An 18,794-nucleotide genomic window follows, 5' to 3' on the forward strand; every position below is an offset into this window, starting at 1 on the left:
GATAACTTTCTGAGCGCGTTCTATTTCTTCGGCCGTAATATTGCGCAATTTGCAATACCGAATGCACGCGAATACTCTCTCCCCTGAATATACCAAGCGATCGCAGTACGAGACTACGAGTATATTGCTATCCAATGGCGGGATGATATTGGAATTCCTATGTGCTTCGCGACTAGATAATAAGCCGAGGGAATGAAACGCACCCTTATTAACAATCACAAGAACCCAAACAAGCGACGATATCGTAAGTAAAATTCTACCAAACCTAAGAATATTAGGCTATATATAACGTATCTTTCCGTAAGTAATTCTGAAGACAATATACGTACTTATAGACTGTTCATTTATGCACTCACTCAATACAATATTAGATCAAATAAGACGCATAAGTATGTCATATAACAAATACTAATTTATTCACACATTCATCAAATTATCATAATTAATAAAAGAAAGCTTACAGATAATCTAATCGGAGTCATCTTCTATAACAATGCGACGCTTCTTCTTGCCTCGTTTCGCTGGCAAAATCACTTCATCCTCATTCTCGCTGTCTGTGAACGAACGAAAAGTTTCAGTAAAGACAAGCAACTTACGACTTTTGTTCCTCTGTTTTGATTCCAGGTATGTATTTGAAAAATTGTCCTTGTTTTTTAGAAGTAAAATGTTGAGTTATATGTCTGCAAAATAAGGAATGAATGTAGCTGTAAGTATGTTACGAGTTGACTGTAGATATATACTTACCGCTATGATTCCTGGGTAAATTGCTTAATATATCTTCTGTGTCAGGCAGGTCCTGTTGAAGAGTTTTCTTCGCGAACGACAGAATATCATCGTCATCTTCGTTCACTTCGTCCCCTTCTTCGATTTTTTGCATTGTCTCCTTCCCGTCGTCGTCGGAATCGACGCTGCGACTTCGTTTGCGACTACTTGTTACTCCACTATTAAAGCTGCCGTTACTCTTGACCGGAGGAATTTCCGCATTATTATCGCGCATTTTCCGTAAGTTATCGAATAAATCGTCGTCGTCACTCGATTCAGCGGCCGTTCTCTCTATTCCTTGCTGACTTTCCGCTCGCTCAATGGTCGCGTCAATTATAAGCTCCTTATGTACCGCCTTCATAATGATTTCTCGCCTTTTCCTTATAGTCTCATGGTGTAACGTGCTTGGTATTCGCCAGTATTGCTCCTAATACGAGAAACAAATCAATGTACAAAATATACATAGACAAAAAGAAAAAATAATTTTAAAGAACATAACATACCTGCTCGTCACTAGGCGGTTGAACGCCAACTCCTTGTAGGACTTTCTGAAACAATTGGCTCTGCATGGCGGCGACGGATTCCTTAGATATGGGCACGAGGGGCGTGCCCTCGGCCTCGGGGTCGTAGCCCTCCGCCTCTTGGTCCAGCGCTACCTCTTCCAAATTCTCCGCTAGCCATCTTAGCGCTTCACTGTACTCTGATGGTAAAAATAATTTGCGTTAAAAGAAAACACGCACGTAGTATAGACACTCAGCTGTGTTTAAGTCCCACGTAATAGGCGGTGAGTCTATTGTCATTAACCGGACACAAATCTTGGACACTACGTGATATCAATTATCATTCAAGCTTTTATGAATTTGAAAGCTCCAATCTCAATCAGTTTGGAAGCTCCAATATCACTATGACATTGTCCGTAAAACACGCTCTCTCATATAATTGATAGGGACGTAATTTCATTACAGTCGCAGTTTATTTTTGATCCGCTATGTTGTAGTCAAGCGGAACAAAAAGCGCCTCAGGTTAACAAGAGATGATCCGGCACAAAAATTTAAAATTTCAAGTGAAAAACGTTGCGCTTGTTTCGTTCGTAAAATAAAAAATAATAACAAAAATTTTACCGTCGTCCACAGCCTGCACCAATAATTTCGCAATTTCGTTAGCGCTGAGCTCGACATTTTGTGGCCCTTTTTTTGTTTTACGCGTTTCTTTTCGTTGGCTAGCTTTCTTGGTCGGCTTCTTCCTGACCACAGGCGACGTTGGTCTCGCGTCTGAATCTTTGCCCGACTCTGAATCTTTGTCCGATTCTGAATCTGAGCTTGACCGAACTGTAACAATTTATAGAATTGAAAGCTTTGCAATCATTATTATGGTATACAATCTTGTAAGAAAAAGCAACACGATGCGATACTAAACTTTTGTTCGTGAACAATAATAATGTGAACCATTCTCATATAAAGTCTCCTTAGAGCTAAAAGTTGTAAAGAGGATTAAGACATTGGCGGAGGGGCGTAAGTCCGCTCGCTGGTAGCAGCGACCGCTGAGAGTAAAGCCGGCTTGGTTAACTACTCACCATCGGATCCCGAGCCCGCGCTTTTACCAGATTTCTTGTGTCTCTTCTTCCGACACTGCTTCTTATCCTGTATTATACCCAGCTCTAATAACCTCTCTATGAAACTACGCTTCTGACGCTTCCGCGGCATCCTCGCGATTATCACACCCATCGGGTCTGCAAAACACGTAATCCTATTCAATAATTATTCTATTTAATTCATCATTTATTCATAGGATAAACTGAGCGGCTTTGAGTTTCAAACCGACAGTGAAATGTTGATAGCGCAAATTGCATTACCGTTTTAATAATGGCCGTTAAACATAATTTGATATCGACGAGCTCCACTCCGATTAAAAGGCAAGTTTTATTTAATTTTGTTTTCAATTCACTTTACTGGAGTTTTATCAATTATTTAAAATAACATAAGCTCACGACTGTATTCCCAGATTGGGGTAGTCAGAGGTACACTGGGATAGTCAGTGGTGAGTCGCATTACGATCATGTGGTATTTGCATGATAAACCTATATCAAAATGATCACAAAAAATGAAAGCAAGGACTGAATGAAGTGACAATAAATAAATACCCTGTGTGTCCCCGTACTGGTCCCACAGTTCTCTCAATAGCTGATCTTCTTCTTCACTGAACTCTTTGGGTACTTTTTCCCTTTGTCGCTCTTTGTTACTGCGCTTGGTTGGCGCACGGAAAATGAGTCCCATTTCCCTTAGCTTTTTAATAACGCTTCGACGTGTGCGGCTGCGATCGATCAAGTTATCCAGTATCCAGTCTATTACGTCTGTAATATTAATTATGTGCTACAGACATAAGTCATTGAAGCTTACGCATTAATAAATTAGGTATTTAGGCAAACACTGGCAATAGACACGTGAATGCTAATAGATACATAGTCATGTACTAGGTATTATAAAATAGCGTTTTCCCATAGCCCGAACCTCGGTCGCTCCACCAACCCGTTCTAATGTCTAATTAAAGTTGCTCGCGTGCAAAAAGCCTTGTTTGCCTAATAGAAACAGCCGAGAGCAAAGTAATACAAAGCAACTCAATCACGCAGTAATAAACCAATTGGAACCCCCTCGTTTACTGCAGAAACTCAAACAATATTTTAGGCAAATCAAACACGATATGTTGTCCTGCAATTTATAGACGAGCCGTTTAACGAATCAAACACAACGATGTAAAAACAGACCCTATGAAACTGCCATACAGAAAATTTTACCTTGATCCGTCTCCGGATTGGTTTGGTTCTCCATGTATAATTTTCGGAGTTCCTCCTCCTGTTCTCCAGACCAAGTGCCCTTGCCCACTTTGTCTCTGTCAAAAACAAAACGTTAATCCAATTAGAATGAAAATTGTTTAAATTTTAATTAAATGTCTCGAAAAACTTCTTAAGGGCCTCCCCTTATAAGCATCTGGTGCATGTTTATTTAGAGCCCCTAAAATCCTGATAATTAATCACTATCATAATTCTGGGTAAGTGGGACCTATGTCAACATAACATCAGTGCTAAATTAGAGGCGCCCTTGCAAGTTGCCGTCGGAAATACACAAAGATTGATGACAGTTCATGAGTATGACGCGTATACATACAGGGGTCATTATTCTCGGGGCACACGCTCACACGGCGAGGTCGGGGGCCATTCAAACAGAAGGGTGCTGAAGACGTCATTACTGACATCATTAACCCTGCATAGATTAAACCATTATATCTCTATTCATACGCACCAGAAGGACCGGCGGACCGGGCTATTTAGTTATTAAACTGACATTTTTTTAGGTCAACCGCTCGCAGCATGGTTTTTATCCGCTGAAAATTATAGCCATTCCGGGAAAATTGACAGAGCACGGTTGGTTTTTGCGATGCTTTAAATAAATTAATTAATCGTTTTTATAAGTATGCATGATTTACAACACTTTTAATGTGTTTTGTTAACATTGTAAAATGTTAACATTATAATCACGCCCGTACACCTATCGGAATGGGCAGAGCCACAAGTAGTCAATAAGATACCATGCAAATCACTTTTGATATTATGAACCGAATAATAGCATGTTATCAGCCACTCGCACAAGTAGTGCATCATTTTGGTCCGAACATTTGCGTCCACATTAGGGTTGCAGTTGTAACATGAATATGATAAATCATAATGGTGAGAGACCTACTTATCGTCCATACAGATAGAGCATAATTTTGAACAGGACATTTGCACACATATTTGTAATTGAAATCTAAGTTCAAGAGAAATAGATATACCTTCGTATGTATGGGAAACTTATTGAGTTATTATAGTGAATTACGATACTTACTTTTCATCAGCGTAGAGATCGTAGCCGAGTTCGATCTCGATGGCGTCTTTCGAAGTTTTCCAAAACAAGAGTTCAATAAAAACTTTCGTATTTCTCGACGCTATTTCCGTAAACTTCCTCAGGATGAACAGAGCAAATTTTTCCAGTTCCTGTTTGACATTATTGAAATTTAATCAATAAAAAATCTAACTAGGTAGATGGTTATGTTCAGAGTGGTAAACAATGTAAGGAGATACCTAAGGAACGGGGGGTTAGGGAAAACGTCCGTTGAGAAAGTAAACAATTGCATCTGAAAAAGTAAAGAAGGGATATTTATGCTGTTTTTCCTGTATTTTCATGTTTTGAACACAAAAAGAATTAATTCTCACGTTTACAAAGTGAGCCTGAGCATGCCACAATGCATTCAGAAAGGTTCGAAATAATAATCCGAGCACCCTCAAGGGACGGAAGCGAGTGAGATGAGAAATCTTAGTAAGGGCGCAATTATACAAACCTTAAATTGCGGCAGGGGATTGTTAAGTATCTTTTGGAATATTAAAAATAAAGTCCCTTGGAACATCATGGAGGGTTTTTTGCAGTCCCACGCTATTCGGTGTAGCATTTTGGCGACGCAGTGATTCGTGTACGGGAGGTTTTTGTCATAACGCTCCAGTAGAGTGACACACGCGCTCACCACTCGCGGGTGACAGAACCTGAAAAATACGTGCAATGTGATACCTGACGGGCAGACACCTACTGGGCGAATGATACACGTGTTGTTTCAAATGTTTATTTCATACTCCGTAATTGGGTATTCTATAGCTACGTGATGTGAAAACGCAACGTTTTGAATTGGGTCGTGTACTAGGTTCAAGATAAATTATGAAATTCTGATTACTAAATAAAGACAGATCTAAAAGTAACAGAAAACATTTTCTTTTTCTATGTAAGTTATATACGAATTTTAATCAAGAAAAACGTAATAAGTCCGATATTTTATCACGTTTTTCTGTGACGTCACAGTGTGCTTTTTCATACAAATTCCATAGTAATTTGGTGTTTTGATGTTTAGTAAAAAGTAACTGATTTGACTAGTTGGAAACTAGCCTATTTCGACGCAATCGAGTCGTAGTCTAAGGGTGTACCATAAAATAACTAACCTTATCCCTAACCTAAATAAAAATAAAATTGAAAAAATGATGCGACTTTTATATAAAGCTGTAAATGCGAACCTGAATAAAAATAAATCCTTATTTATTTGACTTACCGTAATCTATCGTAACTGTTCTGTGGACTTACCTCTGAACAAAATCTTGAAAATCAAAATCAGTTTCAACAATTGCCGTGGTGGTTTCTTCTTCTTCTTCTTCATCTATGCAGAAAAAGATTTTTTTAAACAAAAAAAATAAGTTTGAATTGCTTACCTACTTATATTGTAAATTTTAATTTCGTGCGACTCTCTTACCTTCTTCGTCAAACTCTGAATTTGGTGGACTCTCGTCTTGATCGCCATTTGTTTCTGTTCATGGAATTACAAAATTGATTCGTTATAACAATTTAACAGAATTTATAAACATAATTGAAGCGTAAAGAACTTTAAAAATAAACAAAAACACCGGGCACGTACGCCCTGTAATTAATTTTCAACGTCACTTTAACGATAATGAACGTCATTTTAATCGTCATTCTAATAGGATGACGCGATCTTCCCATTCGAATATAAACTCCTATCAGAATAACAAAAATATCTTACCCAAAAGTAAATTCGGGCAAAGATTATTGAGCTATCATCGATCGACAAGAAAGAGAAATATAATAATAAAATTTAGAAGGATTGAACTAAATAAATTATAAAGAGTCGTACCCTGAGCAGCCTCCACACCCAAATCGGCGTTATAAATGGTTTCCAACATATTGAGCTCTTCATCTTCCGCGATGCCGCTTTCGCCAAAAATACCTTCCTCTGGCCACACTTCCCTAGAGCAGAAATATTCCGGTGACTGATCATAAAATACCACTGATGGTAATATTATTAGAAATGCCTTTACCTGGCGGCTCTAAACATCCCGACGGCGTCTTCGAATTTGTATTCACGCATCCGCTTTTGTATGTTCTTCATGCAATTTTCCCTGTACGGTTAAAGGTGTGTATTAAGGTATATGGTTCAAAATATTCAGTTATATATCTAATGCAAATATTAGCTTTTGAGTAAAATACATATATAATTAGTTCAGAATCAGAATTCACCATTAAACTAAACATCTGTGCCTGACTAATCTAGTTCAAAGTTATTAAGTTTTACATAACACATGTTAGTGTTCGTCGAATTTCAAAGTAAATACTTCAGGTGGAATATTGAAGTCTTAAGTTCTTGAAAAGTCTGCGCTTAGTACCTATAAATATAAGGTTTGTAGGTACTTAAATAAAGTTGGGTTGGCTCGTGTTTTTATAGAACACCTAGGGACTTCATTCTATTAAAACTTCTCCGCTAAACGAATAACAAATTCTTGCTCAACTGGTATTGCGCTAGAACGCTGTGCAGATTCTGGATTCGAACCGAGAATGGACAAACAGTAGTCTTAGAGAAAAGTTTCCAACCGTTCTCAAAGAGCGACGCGATTTGTGCTGTATCGAATCGATTAACAACTGTAATTGAGTAACACCTGACGATCCTTGGAAAGGCAACTTGATATCGGAAGGTTAGCTGATTAGCGATATCATCAGATCGCACGATTTCATTTAAGGGCACATTTTATTATTGATTCTATATACAGGGTGTTAATGACATCGTAACGAAAACTTTGAGGGATAATTCAGACCATGATCCTGAGTTGATATCAAGTAGGTAGAATTTTCCGTCGAAAAAGCATAGAACTGAAAATAATTAAAAAAGCAATAACATTTTCATGAATTTTCCGACAAGAAAATCCACTTGATATCAACTCAGAATCATCGTCTGAATCATTTCCCTCAGTATTCGTTACCATGTCACTAACACTGTAAATTTTCTTTGGTAGTATATTGCGATATACCTGATTGCTGCAATTCTGTAACGAAGAAGGTTATTTTATTTATACTCTCTTTATGCAAGTAATGAGAAACAAATATAAAGGTTCCCTTGCAACTTTTGAACAAAATCTACCGCTATGTTCACAAATGCATGTGTAGGTAGGTACTTAATTTGTAAAAACTGAAGAATTTATTCGATATGGGTCATTCTTAAATAGTTTGCAGAGAACCCAAAAAAAATTAAAATATGTTTTTATGAGTTTTTATGATGCAAATCAAAAGTTTATGTCAAAAGCATATTTTGGATGCATATGGACAAGCTTAATACCCTCAGGAATATTAAAAAACAAGGGTAGAAAAACACGGTTGTGACATTTGTGCCTCGGTCGTGACATCACTAAACATGGCTGTGACACAACATGACATGGATGTGACTGTTTTGCATTTTTCATTGTAACTGTTGCTGTAATTTTTTTGTCATCTTAGTTTTTTGTCTCAATTGATTGGAGCAATTAGGCAGTAAGCAAACACTGAATTGGTTTAATCAAAAGTATTTATTTGGCAATCTTCTTTCTGATTATGTGATACTTAACTAAATCACAATAATTGAGATCGCGTCATAAAAAACTTAGGATTTGGAAACAAAAACCTTTATACTTATTGTACATTTGCCGCAGATGGTATTATCTACTTGGCCGGACAAATGGGGAGCGCTGAAGGCTCTCACCCGGTACAACGTTTAAGGCAACATGCCTGAGGGTGCCCAGTTGGGCGGGGTCAGTATCGGGGGTGCCCACCTCGGCTCAGAGCGTCGTGTGAGAAGAAAAATATTTGAAAGAGTTAATCGATCCTAGAGGGTCAATAGCGATAAGCGCTGATTGAGGGAAGTCGTCGACCACGCCGGCGGGGTCAGTATCGGGGTCCTGAAGTGTTTGGTGTCGCGAGCTGATTGGCATCCTCTATGGCCCGAGTAAGCGGGTCGTCGGGATCGTATATTACGTCCTTCGGACGCCGATACTTTTCATGAGGTCATGATCGGACGGATGCAAGTCGTGTAGATTTTCACCTTATTCCTAAGGGACAATTTACTACGCTTGTTAAGGAGACAATGAAGACTGCCCATTACAAACGCGGCGCGATCGCGCATACGTTTGATATGGGCCTTAAAAGTAAGACTTCTATTTAAGACTACGCCGAGATATTTGACTTACTCCTCCGAAGGGATCGGCTTGCCAAACATCTTGATGACTTTAAGTTGACGGCGTGACCGTGGCGTGTTATAATGCGCCACAATGCGTGTGGCGTCTTTTTGAAAAGTACACCGCTGCACTTTTCTCCGGGTTTACCTCGATTCTCCATTTGCGAAACCACTTGCCCAAGGCATTGGCCGTGCGTTGGAGAATTCCGGTCATCATAACTTGATCACGGCACGAAGAATAGATGGCTATATCATCCGCAAATAAAGCTAGTTAGGTGTTAGGGGATTTGGGAATGTCACTAGTATACAATGAAAATAGTAAAGGGGAGAAGACGGAGCCTTGTGGGACTCCGCCATGTATCGGGTGCGGTGACGAGAGCGTCCCTTCCACGCGGTAGCGAAAGGTTCGATTTGAGAGGAAGTCTCGTATGATGTGCACGAGACGGTTTGGCATTCCCAGTGAATAAAGCTTGTAGATCAAGCCGTTGTGCCAGACTTTGTCATACACTTTCGCCACATCGAAGAAGAGCGCTCCCGTAGCGACAGGTTTTTTAAATTTAACCTACTAGAGATATGTTCAATAATACGGTGCACTTGTTGAACGCAGGAGTGTTAGGTTCTAAAACCAAACTGCTCTAGTGGAATAAGACTATTGGATTCGGCGTAGTCCCGTAATCTAGCAAATATGAGCCGCTCATAAATCTTCCCCATGGTATTGAGGAGACTTATGGGGCGGTAACTCGAAGGTTCGTTTTTAGGTTTCCCAGGCTTTGGTATACCAATTACAATTGCTTCTTTCCACTGCTGTGGAAAGACGCAGTTGATCATGGCGACGTTGAATATTGCCGTTAGTAAACAGATGAGGGGAGCACCGAAGTTTTTAAGGACACGATTCGTGATACCGTCTGAGCCAGAGGCTTTTCGGGTATGAAGATTTTTAATGATATCTAGTACCTCTTCCTTAGTGACCTGTGGAAGAGAAGGATCGGTGGGAGGTACAGAAGCCCTACGCTGAACTTCAGAGTTCACCGTCGAGCGGTGCCTACGATCGATAGGGAGAGTGCTGGGCGAACATTGGGCTTCGAGACTGTCGGCAAGGCATTCGGCTTTTTTGTCATCGTCAAAAGCGGGGGGTTGGTTAGGCCTATTGAGAGGTAAAACCGTATCCTTTTGAAGAGACCTAGACAGCTGCCAGATGGCCTGGTGGTGGAGCTCAATGCCGCTCAAAAGGTTATCCCACCGATTCTGTCGCATGTCATTAATACGTTTTCTTACAGTATGCTGCTAGATACGCAAATGACGGCGACATTCCTCGGTGCGATTGGAATCATATGCGCGGGTGGCTGCGTTTTTCTCCGTTGGCAGATCACGGATATCGGTAGGCAGTTTCCAGCGATATGGTCTTCCATCCCCGGAACCTGTTTTGAAGTTTCGTTCAAACTGACCTCACGTGATCCGTGAGGGAGTTAATAGCTGTCGAGGCCTCCTCTAAGGAGGTTATTTGTACTGGGAACTTCAGGGCCAAGATCGTTGCTATTCCAGGTAAAGACCGTGTTTCCTGATATCACGCTATGATACTTCTTCTTAGTAAATTTAGTGTAGCAAGGGGTATCAGGGTTGTCGTTATTTATACTAACAATTTGACCTACAAATATTTCTCCTTGAACTCAGTGAGTTTCGTTCCAATCCCGAAATACACTTCCGTAACAATACCATACAACCGCCTAAAAAACCCCTGCCTAGTGTGGCTATGAATAAATTCCTTCCAAATATCTTGGAAGAGGCCCTTGCCCAGTACTGGGATCTATATGGACTAGTAAAGTAAGTACTCGTATATAAGCATATCAAACAATAATATAATTTATAAATAAAAGCAACAAAACCCACTAAATTATTGAAATAAAAAAGAATGTCACGATCATGCATTATATGTCACAACCATGTGTTTAAAATGTCTACGGCTGTGACATTTTTATCATTACATGGTCGTGACAATTTGAAACGTGTTCGATATAACCCAAAAGCTATCCACGATACTGCAAATCTTAAGTAATTATTTTAAACTACACTGTATGACGTGCATATTATATTTCAAACAATAGTGTAACACTGATACTTAAGTTTAAAACTCTAACACGGCGTTGACGAGTTAAGGTTGTCCTTTTTTTAAAATGTAAAAGCAGATTGATTTTATACTGGTCTCAACGCTCTTAGCCATTTGCAATACTGACAAGAACATATTGTTGCCGTTCTAAAAAAACTTAGAAAGGGTTGCCAATGTCACAGATTTATTTCTACAGAGTATTGTAATTTTAAAGAGTCGCACACGGTTGTGACACAAAAACTGCTCACAAAATGTATGTTGTTCAAAATCATAAATAGTGTGCATTATTTATATATTTTGTTTAACAGTCTTATAGAACAAAGGTTCCTCTTGCATAGTTATTGTAATATTTCGAAAAATAACATGCCACATCTTCAGAAAAAATCATTTTATCTGCAATTCTGGCAATCTCACACGACACGTTCCGTGACATTTATGACTTCTAATTTTTTTAAATATAATATCTAATAATTTTATGGCAAAAATTATATCCGGACACGATACTAGAAGTAATTACCTAAGTAAAATAATTCAGGGGTCACTGATTTTCCTAAAAAACATATACAATTCTTACAACTCACAAAAAAAAAACGTAAGAATAAGAATCACCCATATGAGCGCTACGTCGTCGATTATTTTAAGTTATTTGTAAAACAATTGGGAATATTTCATGTTGCTAGTAATTTACTTACATAGAAGTCTAGTTTTGACTAGTATGATAAACTGATGCAAGTAAGTAGTCGTTACATGAGCCATGTCAGGGGCAGTTGGCGACGTTGGTAATACCTCACAACCCACACGATAAAAGATTGATATTACTTCAGGCGATTGGTAAGCTATATTTATTGTTATTTAATCGCTGCACAGTTTAAGCTTTGCATTATAAGAGCTGAGAAAAACGAGGACTTTATTTAGAAACAAAAAGGTTAAAAGGTATTTCGTAAAAGTCTTTAGTAGGTACTAAGTTTAAAAAGTATATTGCAATACTTGCAAGGTTTTACGCTAATCCTTTCCTTCGTATAAAGCCGGCTTCAGAGTTTTATCGATTTTTATATAGATACGGGATTTTTATTATAATGGAGGTAAGGAACGTGGGAGATAAAAATTAAAGAGGACAATGCGGCGAGATATTAATAACTCGTGCTCATTCCGTACTTTCTGCTTATCCCAACGGGAAATAGGCAATGACTTTATGTATCTTTCGCACAAAACCTTATTTTAATAAGCAGACAATACATATAGTACAATTGGACGACCTTATTGCTCTAGAACAATTCCTTCCAGGCAACCAATACCAGTTAATACCCGCTTACTAGACTCGATGAGAAATAAATAAAAGTAAACTAAAGTTAATATAATAGATACACTATACATAATATCAATAAATACTTAATATAATACATATAAACCGATGCGTTGAGCTACAACTGCCCCGATTTGTGATAGGCATTATGGACGTAAGATATGTGTATGGTTAAGACCGTTGTGCTGTGTCCATGCAAATAAGTGATGTATCTATCTACCTATGAGTGTAAGGAAAACATCGTGAGGAAACCCACATTCCCGACCAATGCATTTTCGGTGGTATGTGACCTAATCTGTATTGGATTGGTTTTGTCTTTGCGGGTTGGAAGGTCAGCCAGGCAGTCGCTTCTATAAAAATACCGGACCTGTCTAATCTTCAGGTGAGGTAAGCGGACTCTGTGAAAAACGGGATAATGCTAGGGAGATAATATGTCTATCTATGCGTGTGTGAGTGAGTGTAAATAGTTGGACAAAGACTTACTTCTGCTGGTCGATGGGCACGTCGGAGGCGGCGTCGAAGGGCGGCGGCTGGTCGCCCGCGCCGGCCGCCAGCACGCTCGCCAGCTGCGCACGCGCCTCTTCCCACGCGGGGATCTCTGCTAGCTTCGCCGGGGGCTTCGACTTCTGAGGACGACTTCTCTGTTCTGAGATGTCATATTTTCATAAGAATCATTGTCGGTACAGGCCTAAGATCAAGTAATACAAGCAAGGTAGGTACGTAGGGATTCATATTTGGTCAAGAGAAGACATACAAACCTCATTGTAAGGGAGGATTCCCTAACTGATGTTGACAGCTTAAAACAGCCTATCTCATAAGGCACCCTGACATAAATATAAGAAATAAAAATCCATAGGTGTAATAAAACTTACTTTTAGACTTAGGCTTCTTTCGGACTTTCTTCTGAACCACCAAACCTGTCTTCTTACAATAATGTTCTAACATTTTCAAAAATAGGTGAACAGTCTCAACCAAATCCACTAGATAAGACCTAAAAAGAATTAAAGATTATTTTCTATGTAACCATGTAAATGTATTTATACCTATTCATTTAACAAGAATTTTAAGACACATACCTGGGCATTTTATTCTCATCGTAATTCAGAAAAGTGGACAGGATAAATTCTCTGTATTCCAGAACATAAAATATATTACTTTTTATAACTTTGGCGGAATCTTTCACTGTTATATCAGTGCTCTTGTCCATAGCCAATAGTGTGTTAAGGAGTTCCTTGTATGCCCTCAATGATAGATGGAGTCGCCTCACCCATGCCGTGAATTTCTTCTTCTCAACCCTTATCATGTCATAATACTTCTCCATTTGTTGCTGAACATAATGGAACATTGGAACCGACATTGTTTCACTGTAATTTTAAATGTTTACTAATAAACATCAGGTAGAGGCGAATGATAATTACATTACACAAATATAGATTGATATTTTTCTTTGTAACCAACATGCAGGAAATAATTGAAATTGTTTCCTGGAAAATATAACAAACGTAATAAATAAAACAGCTAACAAACCTACCTGACTAATCCAACTTGAAAATTATGACCTCTGTTGAATTCCATGAAGAATTTCACAGCCCACAAGTAATATGACTCGTCATTTTGTTGAGCTATATTCCTAACAAGCACATCTTTCACATAATGCATTAGAGGATTGTAGGAGCCATTCAAAAATTCGATACAGAATTCTTTTAAAAATAATCTGAAATAATAAAACATATTATGTTGTATTGGTTTAATGATCAATACAAAAGATAAAAAATAAATAAGTAGCTTGTTGTTTATAAGCTCCGGGCCCATTCCCTTATAAGAGCAGTCGAATCTAAACAAAACACACAGGAACAGAAAAAATAATTCACTCATAAAGGTTATTAGTTTACATTGAAATTTTATTTTGTTACATACCTTATGGCAAAAGCTGATCTTCTCTCTAAAATACCACTTTCCACAGGCCTCCGGTTTTTAGGTTTAACTAATTTAGACTTTTTACTTCCATTGAAGTCCAGATTGGATATTTTGTTCAGAGGCTTCAAACAGATTATCTCATTATCCGATATAGATTTCATGTTTTGCACAACATATGTGCCTCCAAAACGGGAATGCCTAAATAAACATTAAATTAAACTTAGTCCTTTAATTGAATTAATAAATAAGGGAATAGGGCACTTAAGTGAGCAATGACTAATAAGTATTACTTTTTCAAAATGTATTATGGCCTAAATTTAAATGTTTATTATCTGTTACTTTAAATAAAATGAATCAGGACTTTAGTGATAAAAAATTGGAAAAGTACCTTGTACCTTGGACCAATTCTTTTCCTAAGGGATAGGTACACAAAAGCACTTATGAGATGTGTTCAATGCCTCATTAAAAATTAGAAAAAAGTACCTTGTAGCTGAATACTGTTTGATTTTATTCAATCTCTGTGTGTTCTCAGCCAGTCTGATGGAGAGGAGTTCCTGCTCGTCTCTCAGCTTCTCATCAACACTGCGCTGCAGAGCGGCATCAGCCAGGCTACTTGGGTTCTGTTCCCGGAGCAGGTGTGTGATAATCTCCAGGATGTGCATGAAATACTGCTTCTCATTCTCAGATGACATATACAGGATTATATCAAGGATTCCTGACTGGTTCAATGCCCAGAGGACCTGTTGTAAGTGATTTGTTGTATATTATGTTGCTGTTAATTTAATTTTAAAATCTTATTGTTATTCTCCTACAAGGTTAGCATGACAACAAAGATTTCAAAGACAATGTTTACATTATAAAAGAGAATGTTGTACATATTTAAAATTGACAGAGTGTATTTGTCTCACCTGGTCATGAACACTAGCGTCATTCTCTGGCCGTCTCTCTCTGTCAAGGTCAGCAGGTACATGAAGAACATTTCTAATGAGAATCAATATTCTCTCAATAATTAAACCCGTGTCTTCGTCTCTTTCACTCCAGTCCTGATAAATTAAAGTATTATTTTACAATGTCATTCAAGGAAGATTGTATGAATTATTTTCAAATGTATTACTTACAATTTCCAAAATTTTTGCTAATTTTTTAGCAAATACATTCCATGTTTCTACCTTTGTGAATGCTTCTTCCTTATAATATTGCAAATGCAACAATATTTGCAAATAATTGTGTCTTGCTGTTCTTTCAACTGGTATTTCTTCTCTGTACAGTAGGAGTGCTGGGTTTGTTAGGTTAACTAACAGCCTAAAAAATGTGATTTTGTTTAAGAACATAATATAGGGCTGATGCCCTATTGCAAACCAATAAAACATAAAATGATATAATCAAGTTCATACCTGAGAGTTACATCAAACAGTTCTGCATTTTCCCAATGATCAATCAACATCGGCATTAGGTCTGTTTGTAAGACCTTCGTTTGGCCAAAATGTCTTCGGATTTCATGGTCCTCGCCATCACGACGAAGATATCTTACCAAATCTTTAACTGTATTTAAAGTATAGTCGTCAATAAGGTATTTTCCCGTCTTTTTATCAAATGTTCCTAACGCATTGCAAGTAGCCGAAAGTTCGGCTGAAAGTAGCGAAGTCATTATAAATATAACTTGAACAGCACTTGTCACTGTAAATAATAATATTGCTGAATCGAAATACAACCAATTCTACACATAATTCATGAAATTCGTATTTTTATTAGCAAAATTAACCTAAATAACATTGTTTTGATAAACTGTCATTTATGACGTATAAAAGCCCGCGAAATCTTTTTTTTTCTGTGATAGTTGCGTTTATAGAGAACGTTTCGAGCGTACCATTCATTGACCGGGACGAATTGTAGGATTTCAAGGACCAAGTATTTGTGGGATTTATAAGCCAGAAAAGGTTGATAAGAAAGTACCATTACTTATATTATTTTATTATAAAGGATAAATAATAAATAGGAACTAAATAGCACACGTTTCGTGATTGAACAGTCTACACATGCAATAATAAGTACCAATGCATATTATTTAAGTGTGTAAGGTACTCAAAGGCTTTTGAATAAGGGGAAGTCGCGCTTATAAATTTTGATAATCCTTGTCTACAAAATAACACAAGTTATCTACCTATTTAGGTAAGTAAAAACATACTTAAGTAAGTAAGTACTATAATAGAACACGTTGGTAGTTAATAAATTGATTACTATATTTGGTAGACTGTAGTAGACAGGTAGGTACTCGATGATTGGAAATAATAATTAATGCACGTTGAGGCAACCCGGAGGAAATCAAAACTAACGTGGCCGGACTGGCCATGGGGCAGATCGGGTAAAAGCCCACCTGGCCAGGACGCCCGCAGGGCCAGTCGCCGCCGCCGCGCCGGTAGGGTGGTCTGGCTGCTAGCCTGTTCGACCATCGACTAAGCAATTTGTTATACATACATACATAAACTCACGCCTATTTCCCACCGGGGTAAGCAGAGACTATAGAATTCCAATTTCCAGCAATTTGTTATAATTGAAAAATAAAAATTGCAAACAATCTTTCCGTGTGGTTTAGGTTTAAGTAGTACTTACCTCCGAGCGGTCCAACCCGGGCAATAGCATGACACCACAAGTTCTTGCTTGTGGTGACGGCAGAACGACCTCACCAGTGGTGGTAAATAGGTCCCGCAAGTGGCACCCTCCCACGTCGAGTGCCGATCGTCTCTCTAATGCCCGGGTCGGTTCCGGTCTCAGTCCAGGCCTGGAAACTAGAATTTCCGAATGGTGTATTCAACACGCTCTACACACACTGGACATGATAAAAATAAAAGCCATAATGAGGAATAAGTAGGTAGGTATGAGATTTTTATAAAAATTACATGAACGATATATTAAAAAGGCCTAAGGAAATAATAAATACCGTATTCTAAGTAGGTACGTATATGGTGCTGTTTGAAGATGATTACCTGCTGGTTTAACATTTTATCTCCGAAATTTATTTCAACCCTTTTGCCACTGCCAACAAGCTCTCTTTGATCCTTTTAATTGATATATTGATTCAGAGGCAATTAAAACCCTTCAGGAAGCGATACCTACTTATAGGTATTAATAGACATTTCATAGATGCCTAATTTGGGTTTTGTTTGTATTGCTTCATCATTAGTTATTCAAACATTTTTTTTTCATATACTTATTCCGTAAGTAAATATTTAAATTTATATCTGGCTATTTAATTATTCCCCTTTGCGTATTATATTGATGGATGACTAAAGTAACTGTCTAAACTTCTCTATTAGTAGGCATGAGACATTTACGTATTTGAACGAAAAATCCATTTGCCTACAATTTTTCTCACGTATAGTATTTTTTGCAGTCGTGGAAGTTTCTCTGAGGTATAAAAAGGGTTGAGTACTGAGGGGAAGGTTCCTCCTCGGGGACAGCACAATGAGTGTAACATAATGAAACTTGGGCCGTAGCTATTCTCATATGAATCGGTTATTGGCTGCCTACTCAATCTATACCGCCTTTACGTGCCTATGTGACTCGCTGGCCCATACCTCGTTTAGAAATTACTTATTAGGCTGTGGCGTAGCGATGATGTTTATTTCTAAATATTCGTTTTGTATAGGTTTACATGAGCCTCTGCCATAATATCCATCTTGGAACCTCGTTTCAAAAGTTTCAAGTTGCCCTCTGATTACGTGTGTCTCTGTCTATACCTACCCCATTAGGGATTACAGGTGTGAGGATAGGTAATAATGTTGTATTCTACTAATGTTGATACCCGTAGTAGTAAGTGTTCTATTTGAGACTATAAAAACATAGAATTTTTCGCGCTACGTAAATCTATTTGAGATCGTCAAAAATAAAAATAACTTAGAATCGCTACCTACTTCATACTTCATAGATAACTAAAATAGAAGAAAATAGAACTTTCTAACACATTTTTTATAAATGTAATGCTTTTCATGATTTGTAACAGCTTCGTTTGTTACGTATCTACGTGCCTATCCTGACAAGTACTAGATAGTGGTGGCTACCTAGATAGCTATATTTCTTATTTTTACTAAAAATCTTATAGCAGCTTCAAAGCTTCCGTATCTTCCACAAGACACTTGTTAAGGGATGTAAGTATGACCTACTTAGAACATGTTTGTTTGAGGTCTCATTACTTTTTACGAGTCGTGCTTAATGTTCCCAAACACTGGTTTTTCTACCGCAATACACTCATGTGTTACGCTGAAAGTGGTTTTAAGCTTATTATTGCACTCATGACCCACTAGCGAAAGTGGTTGCAGACTGATTTAGGAAGTAAGTCTCATTACAATTAAAACACATAATAACGGGTTCTTACCGCGTTTAAAGTACAATTCATTCAAGCAAACAACAATCATTCAATCATTACAATTGTACACAACATTATGTCTAGCTACACAGAAAAGGTCATATAGTTCGTTCGTTCTACTCAAATTACTTACTTAGATGTAAAAGCATTTAAAGTGCCACATTATTTCAGCGTTAACCGTAACACCGCGGTACCACATTCTAACGCTTCTTAATACTTAAATTACTGCCGTGAAAGCTCGCAGCTCAGAACATATTCTATTCACAGATGTTAGTCCAAAA

General features: G+C 38.0%; 1 protein-coding gene across 1 annotated transcript; it reads right to left on the minus strand.

Moving 5' to 3' along the window:
* Nucleotides 1–390: 390 nt before the first annotated feature.
* LOC126369490 (protein timeless homolog) lies at nt 391–15,930 on the minus strand. The gene is made up of 22 exons (XM_050013924.1): nt 15,545–15,930; nt 15,269–15,452; nt 15,059–15,193; nt 14,634–14,890; nt 14,151–14,348; nt 13,765–13,947; nt 13,310–13,597; nt 13,106–13,224; nt 12,717–12,879; nt 6,668–6,748; nt 6,484–6,596; nt 6,085–6,138; nt 5,919–5,991; nt 5,134–5,332; nt 4,641–4,789; nt 3,554–3,648; nt 2,903–3,112; nt 2,336–2,491; nt 1,884–2,090; nt 1,266–1,462; nt 745–1,189; nt 391–554 (listed from the first exon to the last, which is right to left on the minus strand). Exons 1-22 carry the CDS (start codon nt 15,796–15,798, stop codon nt 469–471), a joined length of 3,846 nt encoding a protein of 1,281 aa, XP_049869881.1. The 5' UTR covers nt 15,799–15,930; the 3' UTR covers nt 391–468.
* Nucleotides 15,931–18,794: the final 2,864 nt, after the last annotated feature.

The sequence above is a fragment of the Pectinophora gossypiella genome, chromosome 9 (genome assembly GCF_024362695.1).
Source record: "Pectinophora gossypiella chromosome 9, ilPecGoss1.1, whole genome shotgun sequence".
Classification (NCBI taxonomy): domain Eukaryota; kingdom Metazoa; phylum Arthropoda; class Insecta; order Lepidoptera; family Gelechiidae; genus Pectinophora; species Pectinophora gossypiella.

What these genes read in the sequence shown, in the direction of transcription:
- LOC126369490 (XM_050013924.1), bottom strand. Translation starts at nt 15,798, where the DNA reads ATGACTTCGCTACTTTCAGCCGAACTTTCGGCTACTTGCAATGCGTTA. An exon ending in TTTCAAGATTTTGTTCAGAG is followed by an intron (nt 5,333 to 5,918) that starts GTAAGTCCACAG and finishes CGTATTTTTCAG; the next exon opens with GTTCTGTCACCCGCGAGTGG. An exon ending in GATCTCTACGCTGATGAAAA is followed by an intron (nt 3,649 to 4,640) that starts GTAAGTATCGTA and finishes TGTTTTTGACAG; the next exon opens with AGACAAAGTGGGCAAGGGCA.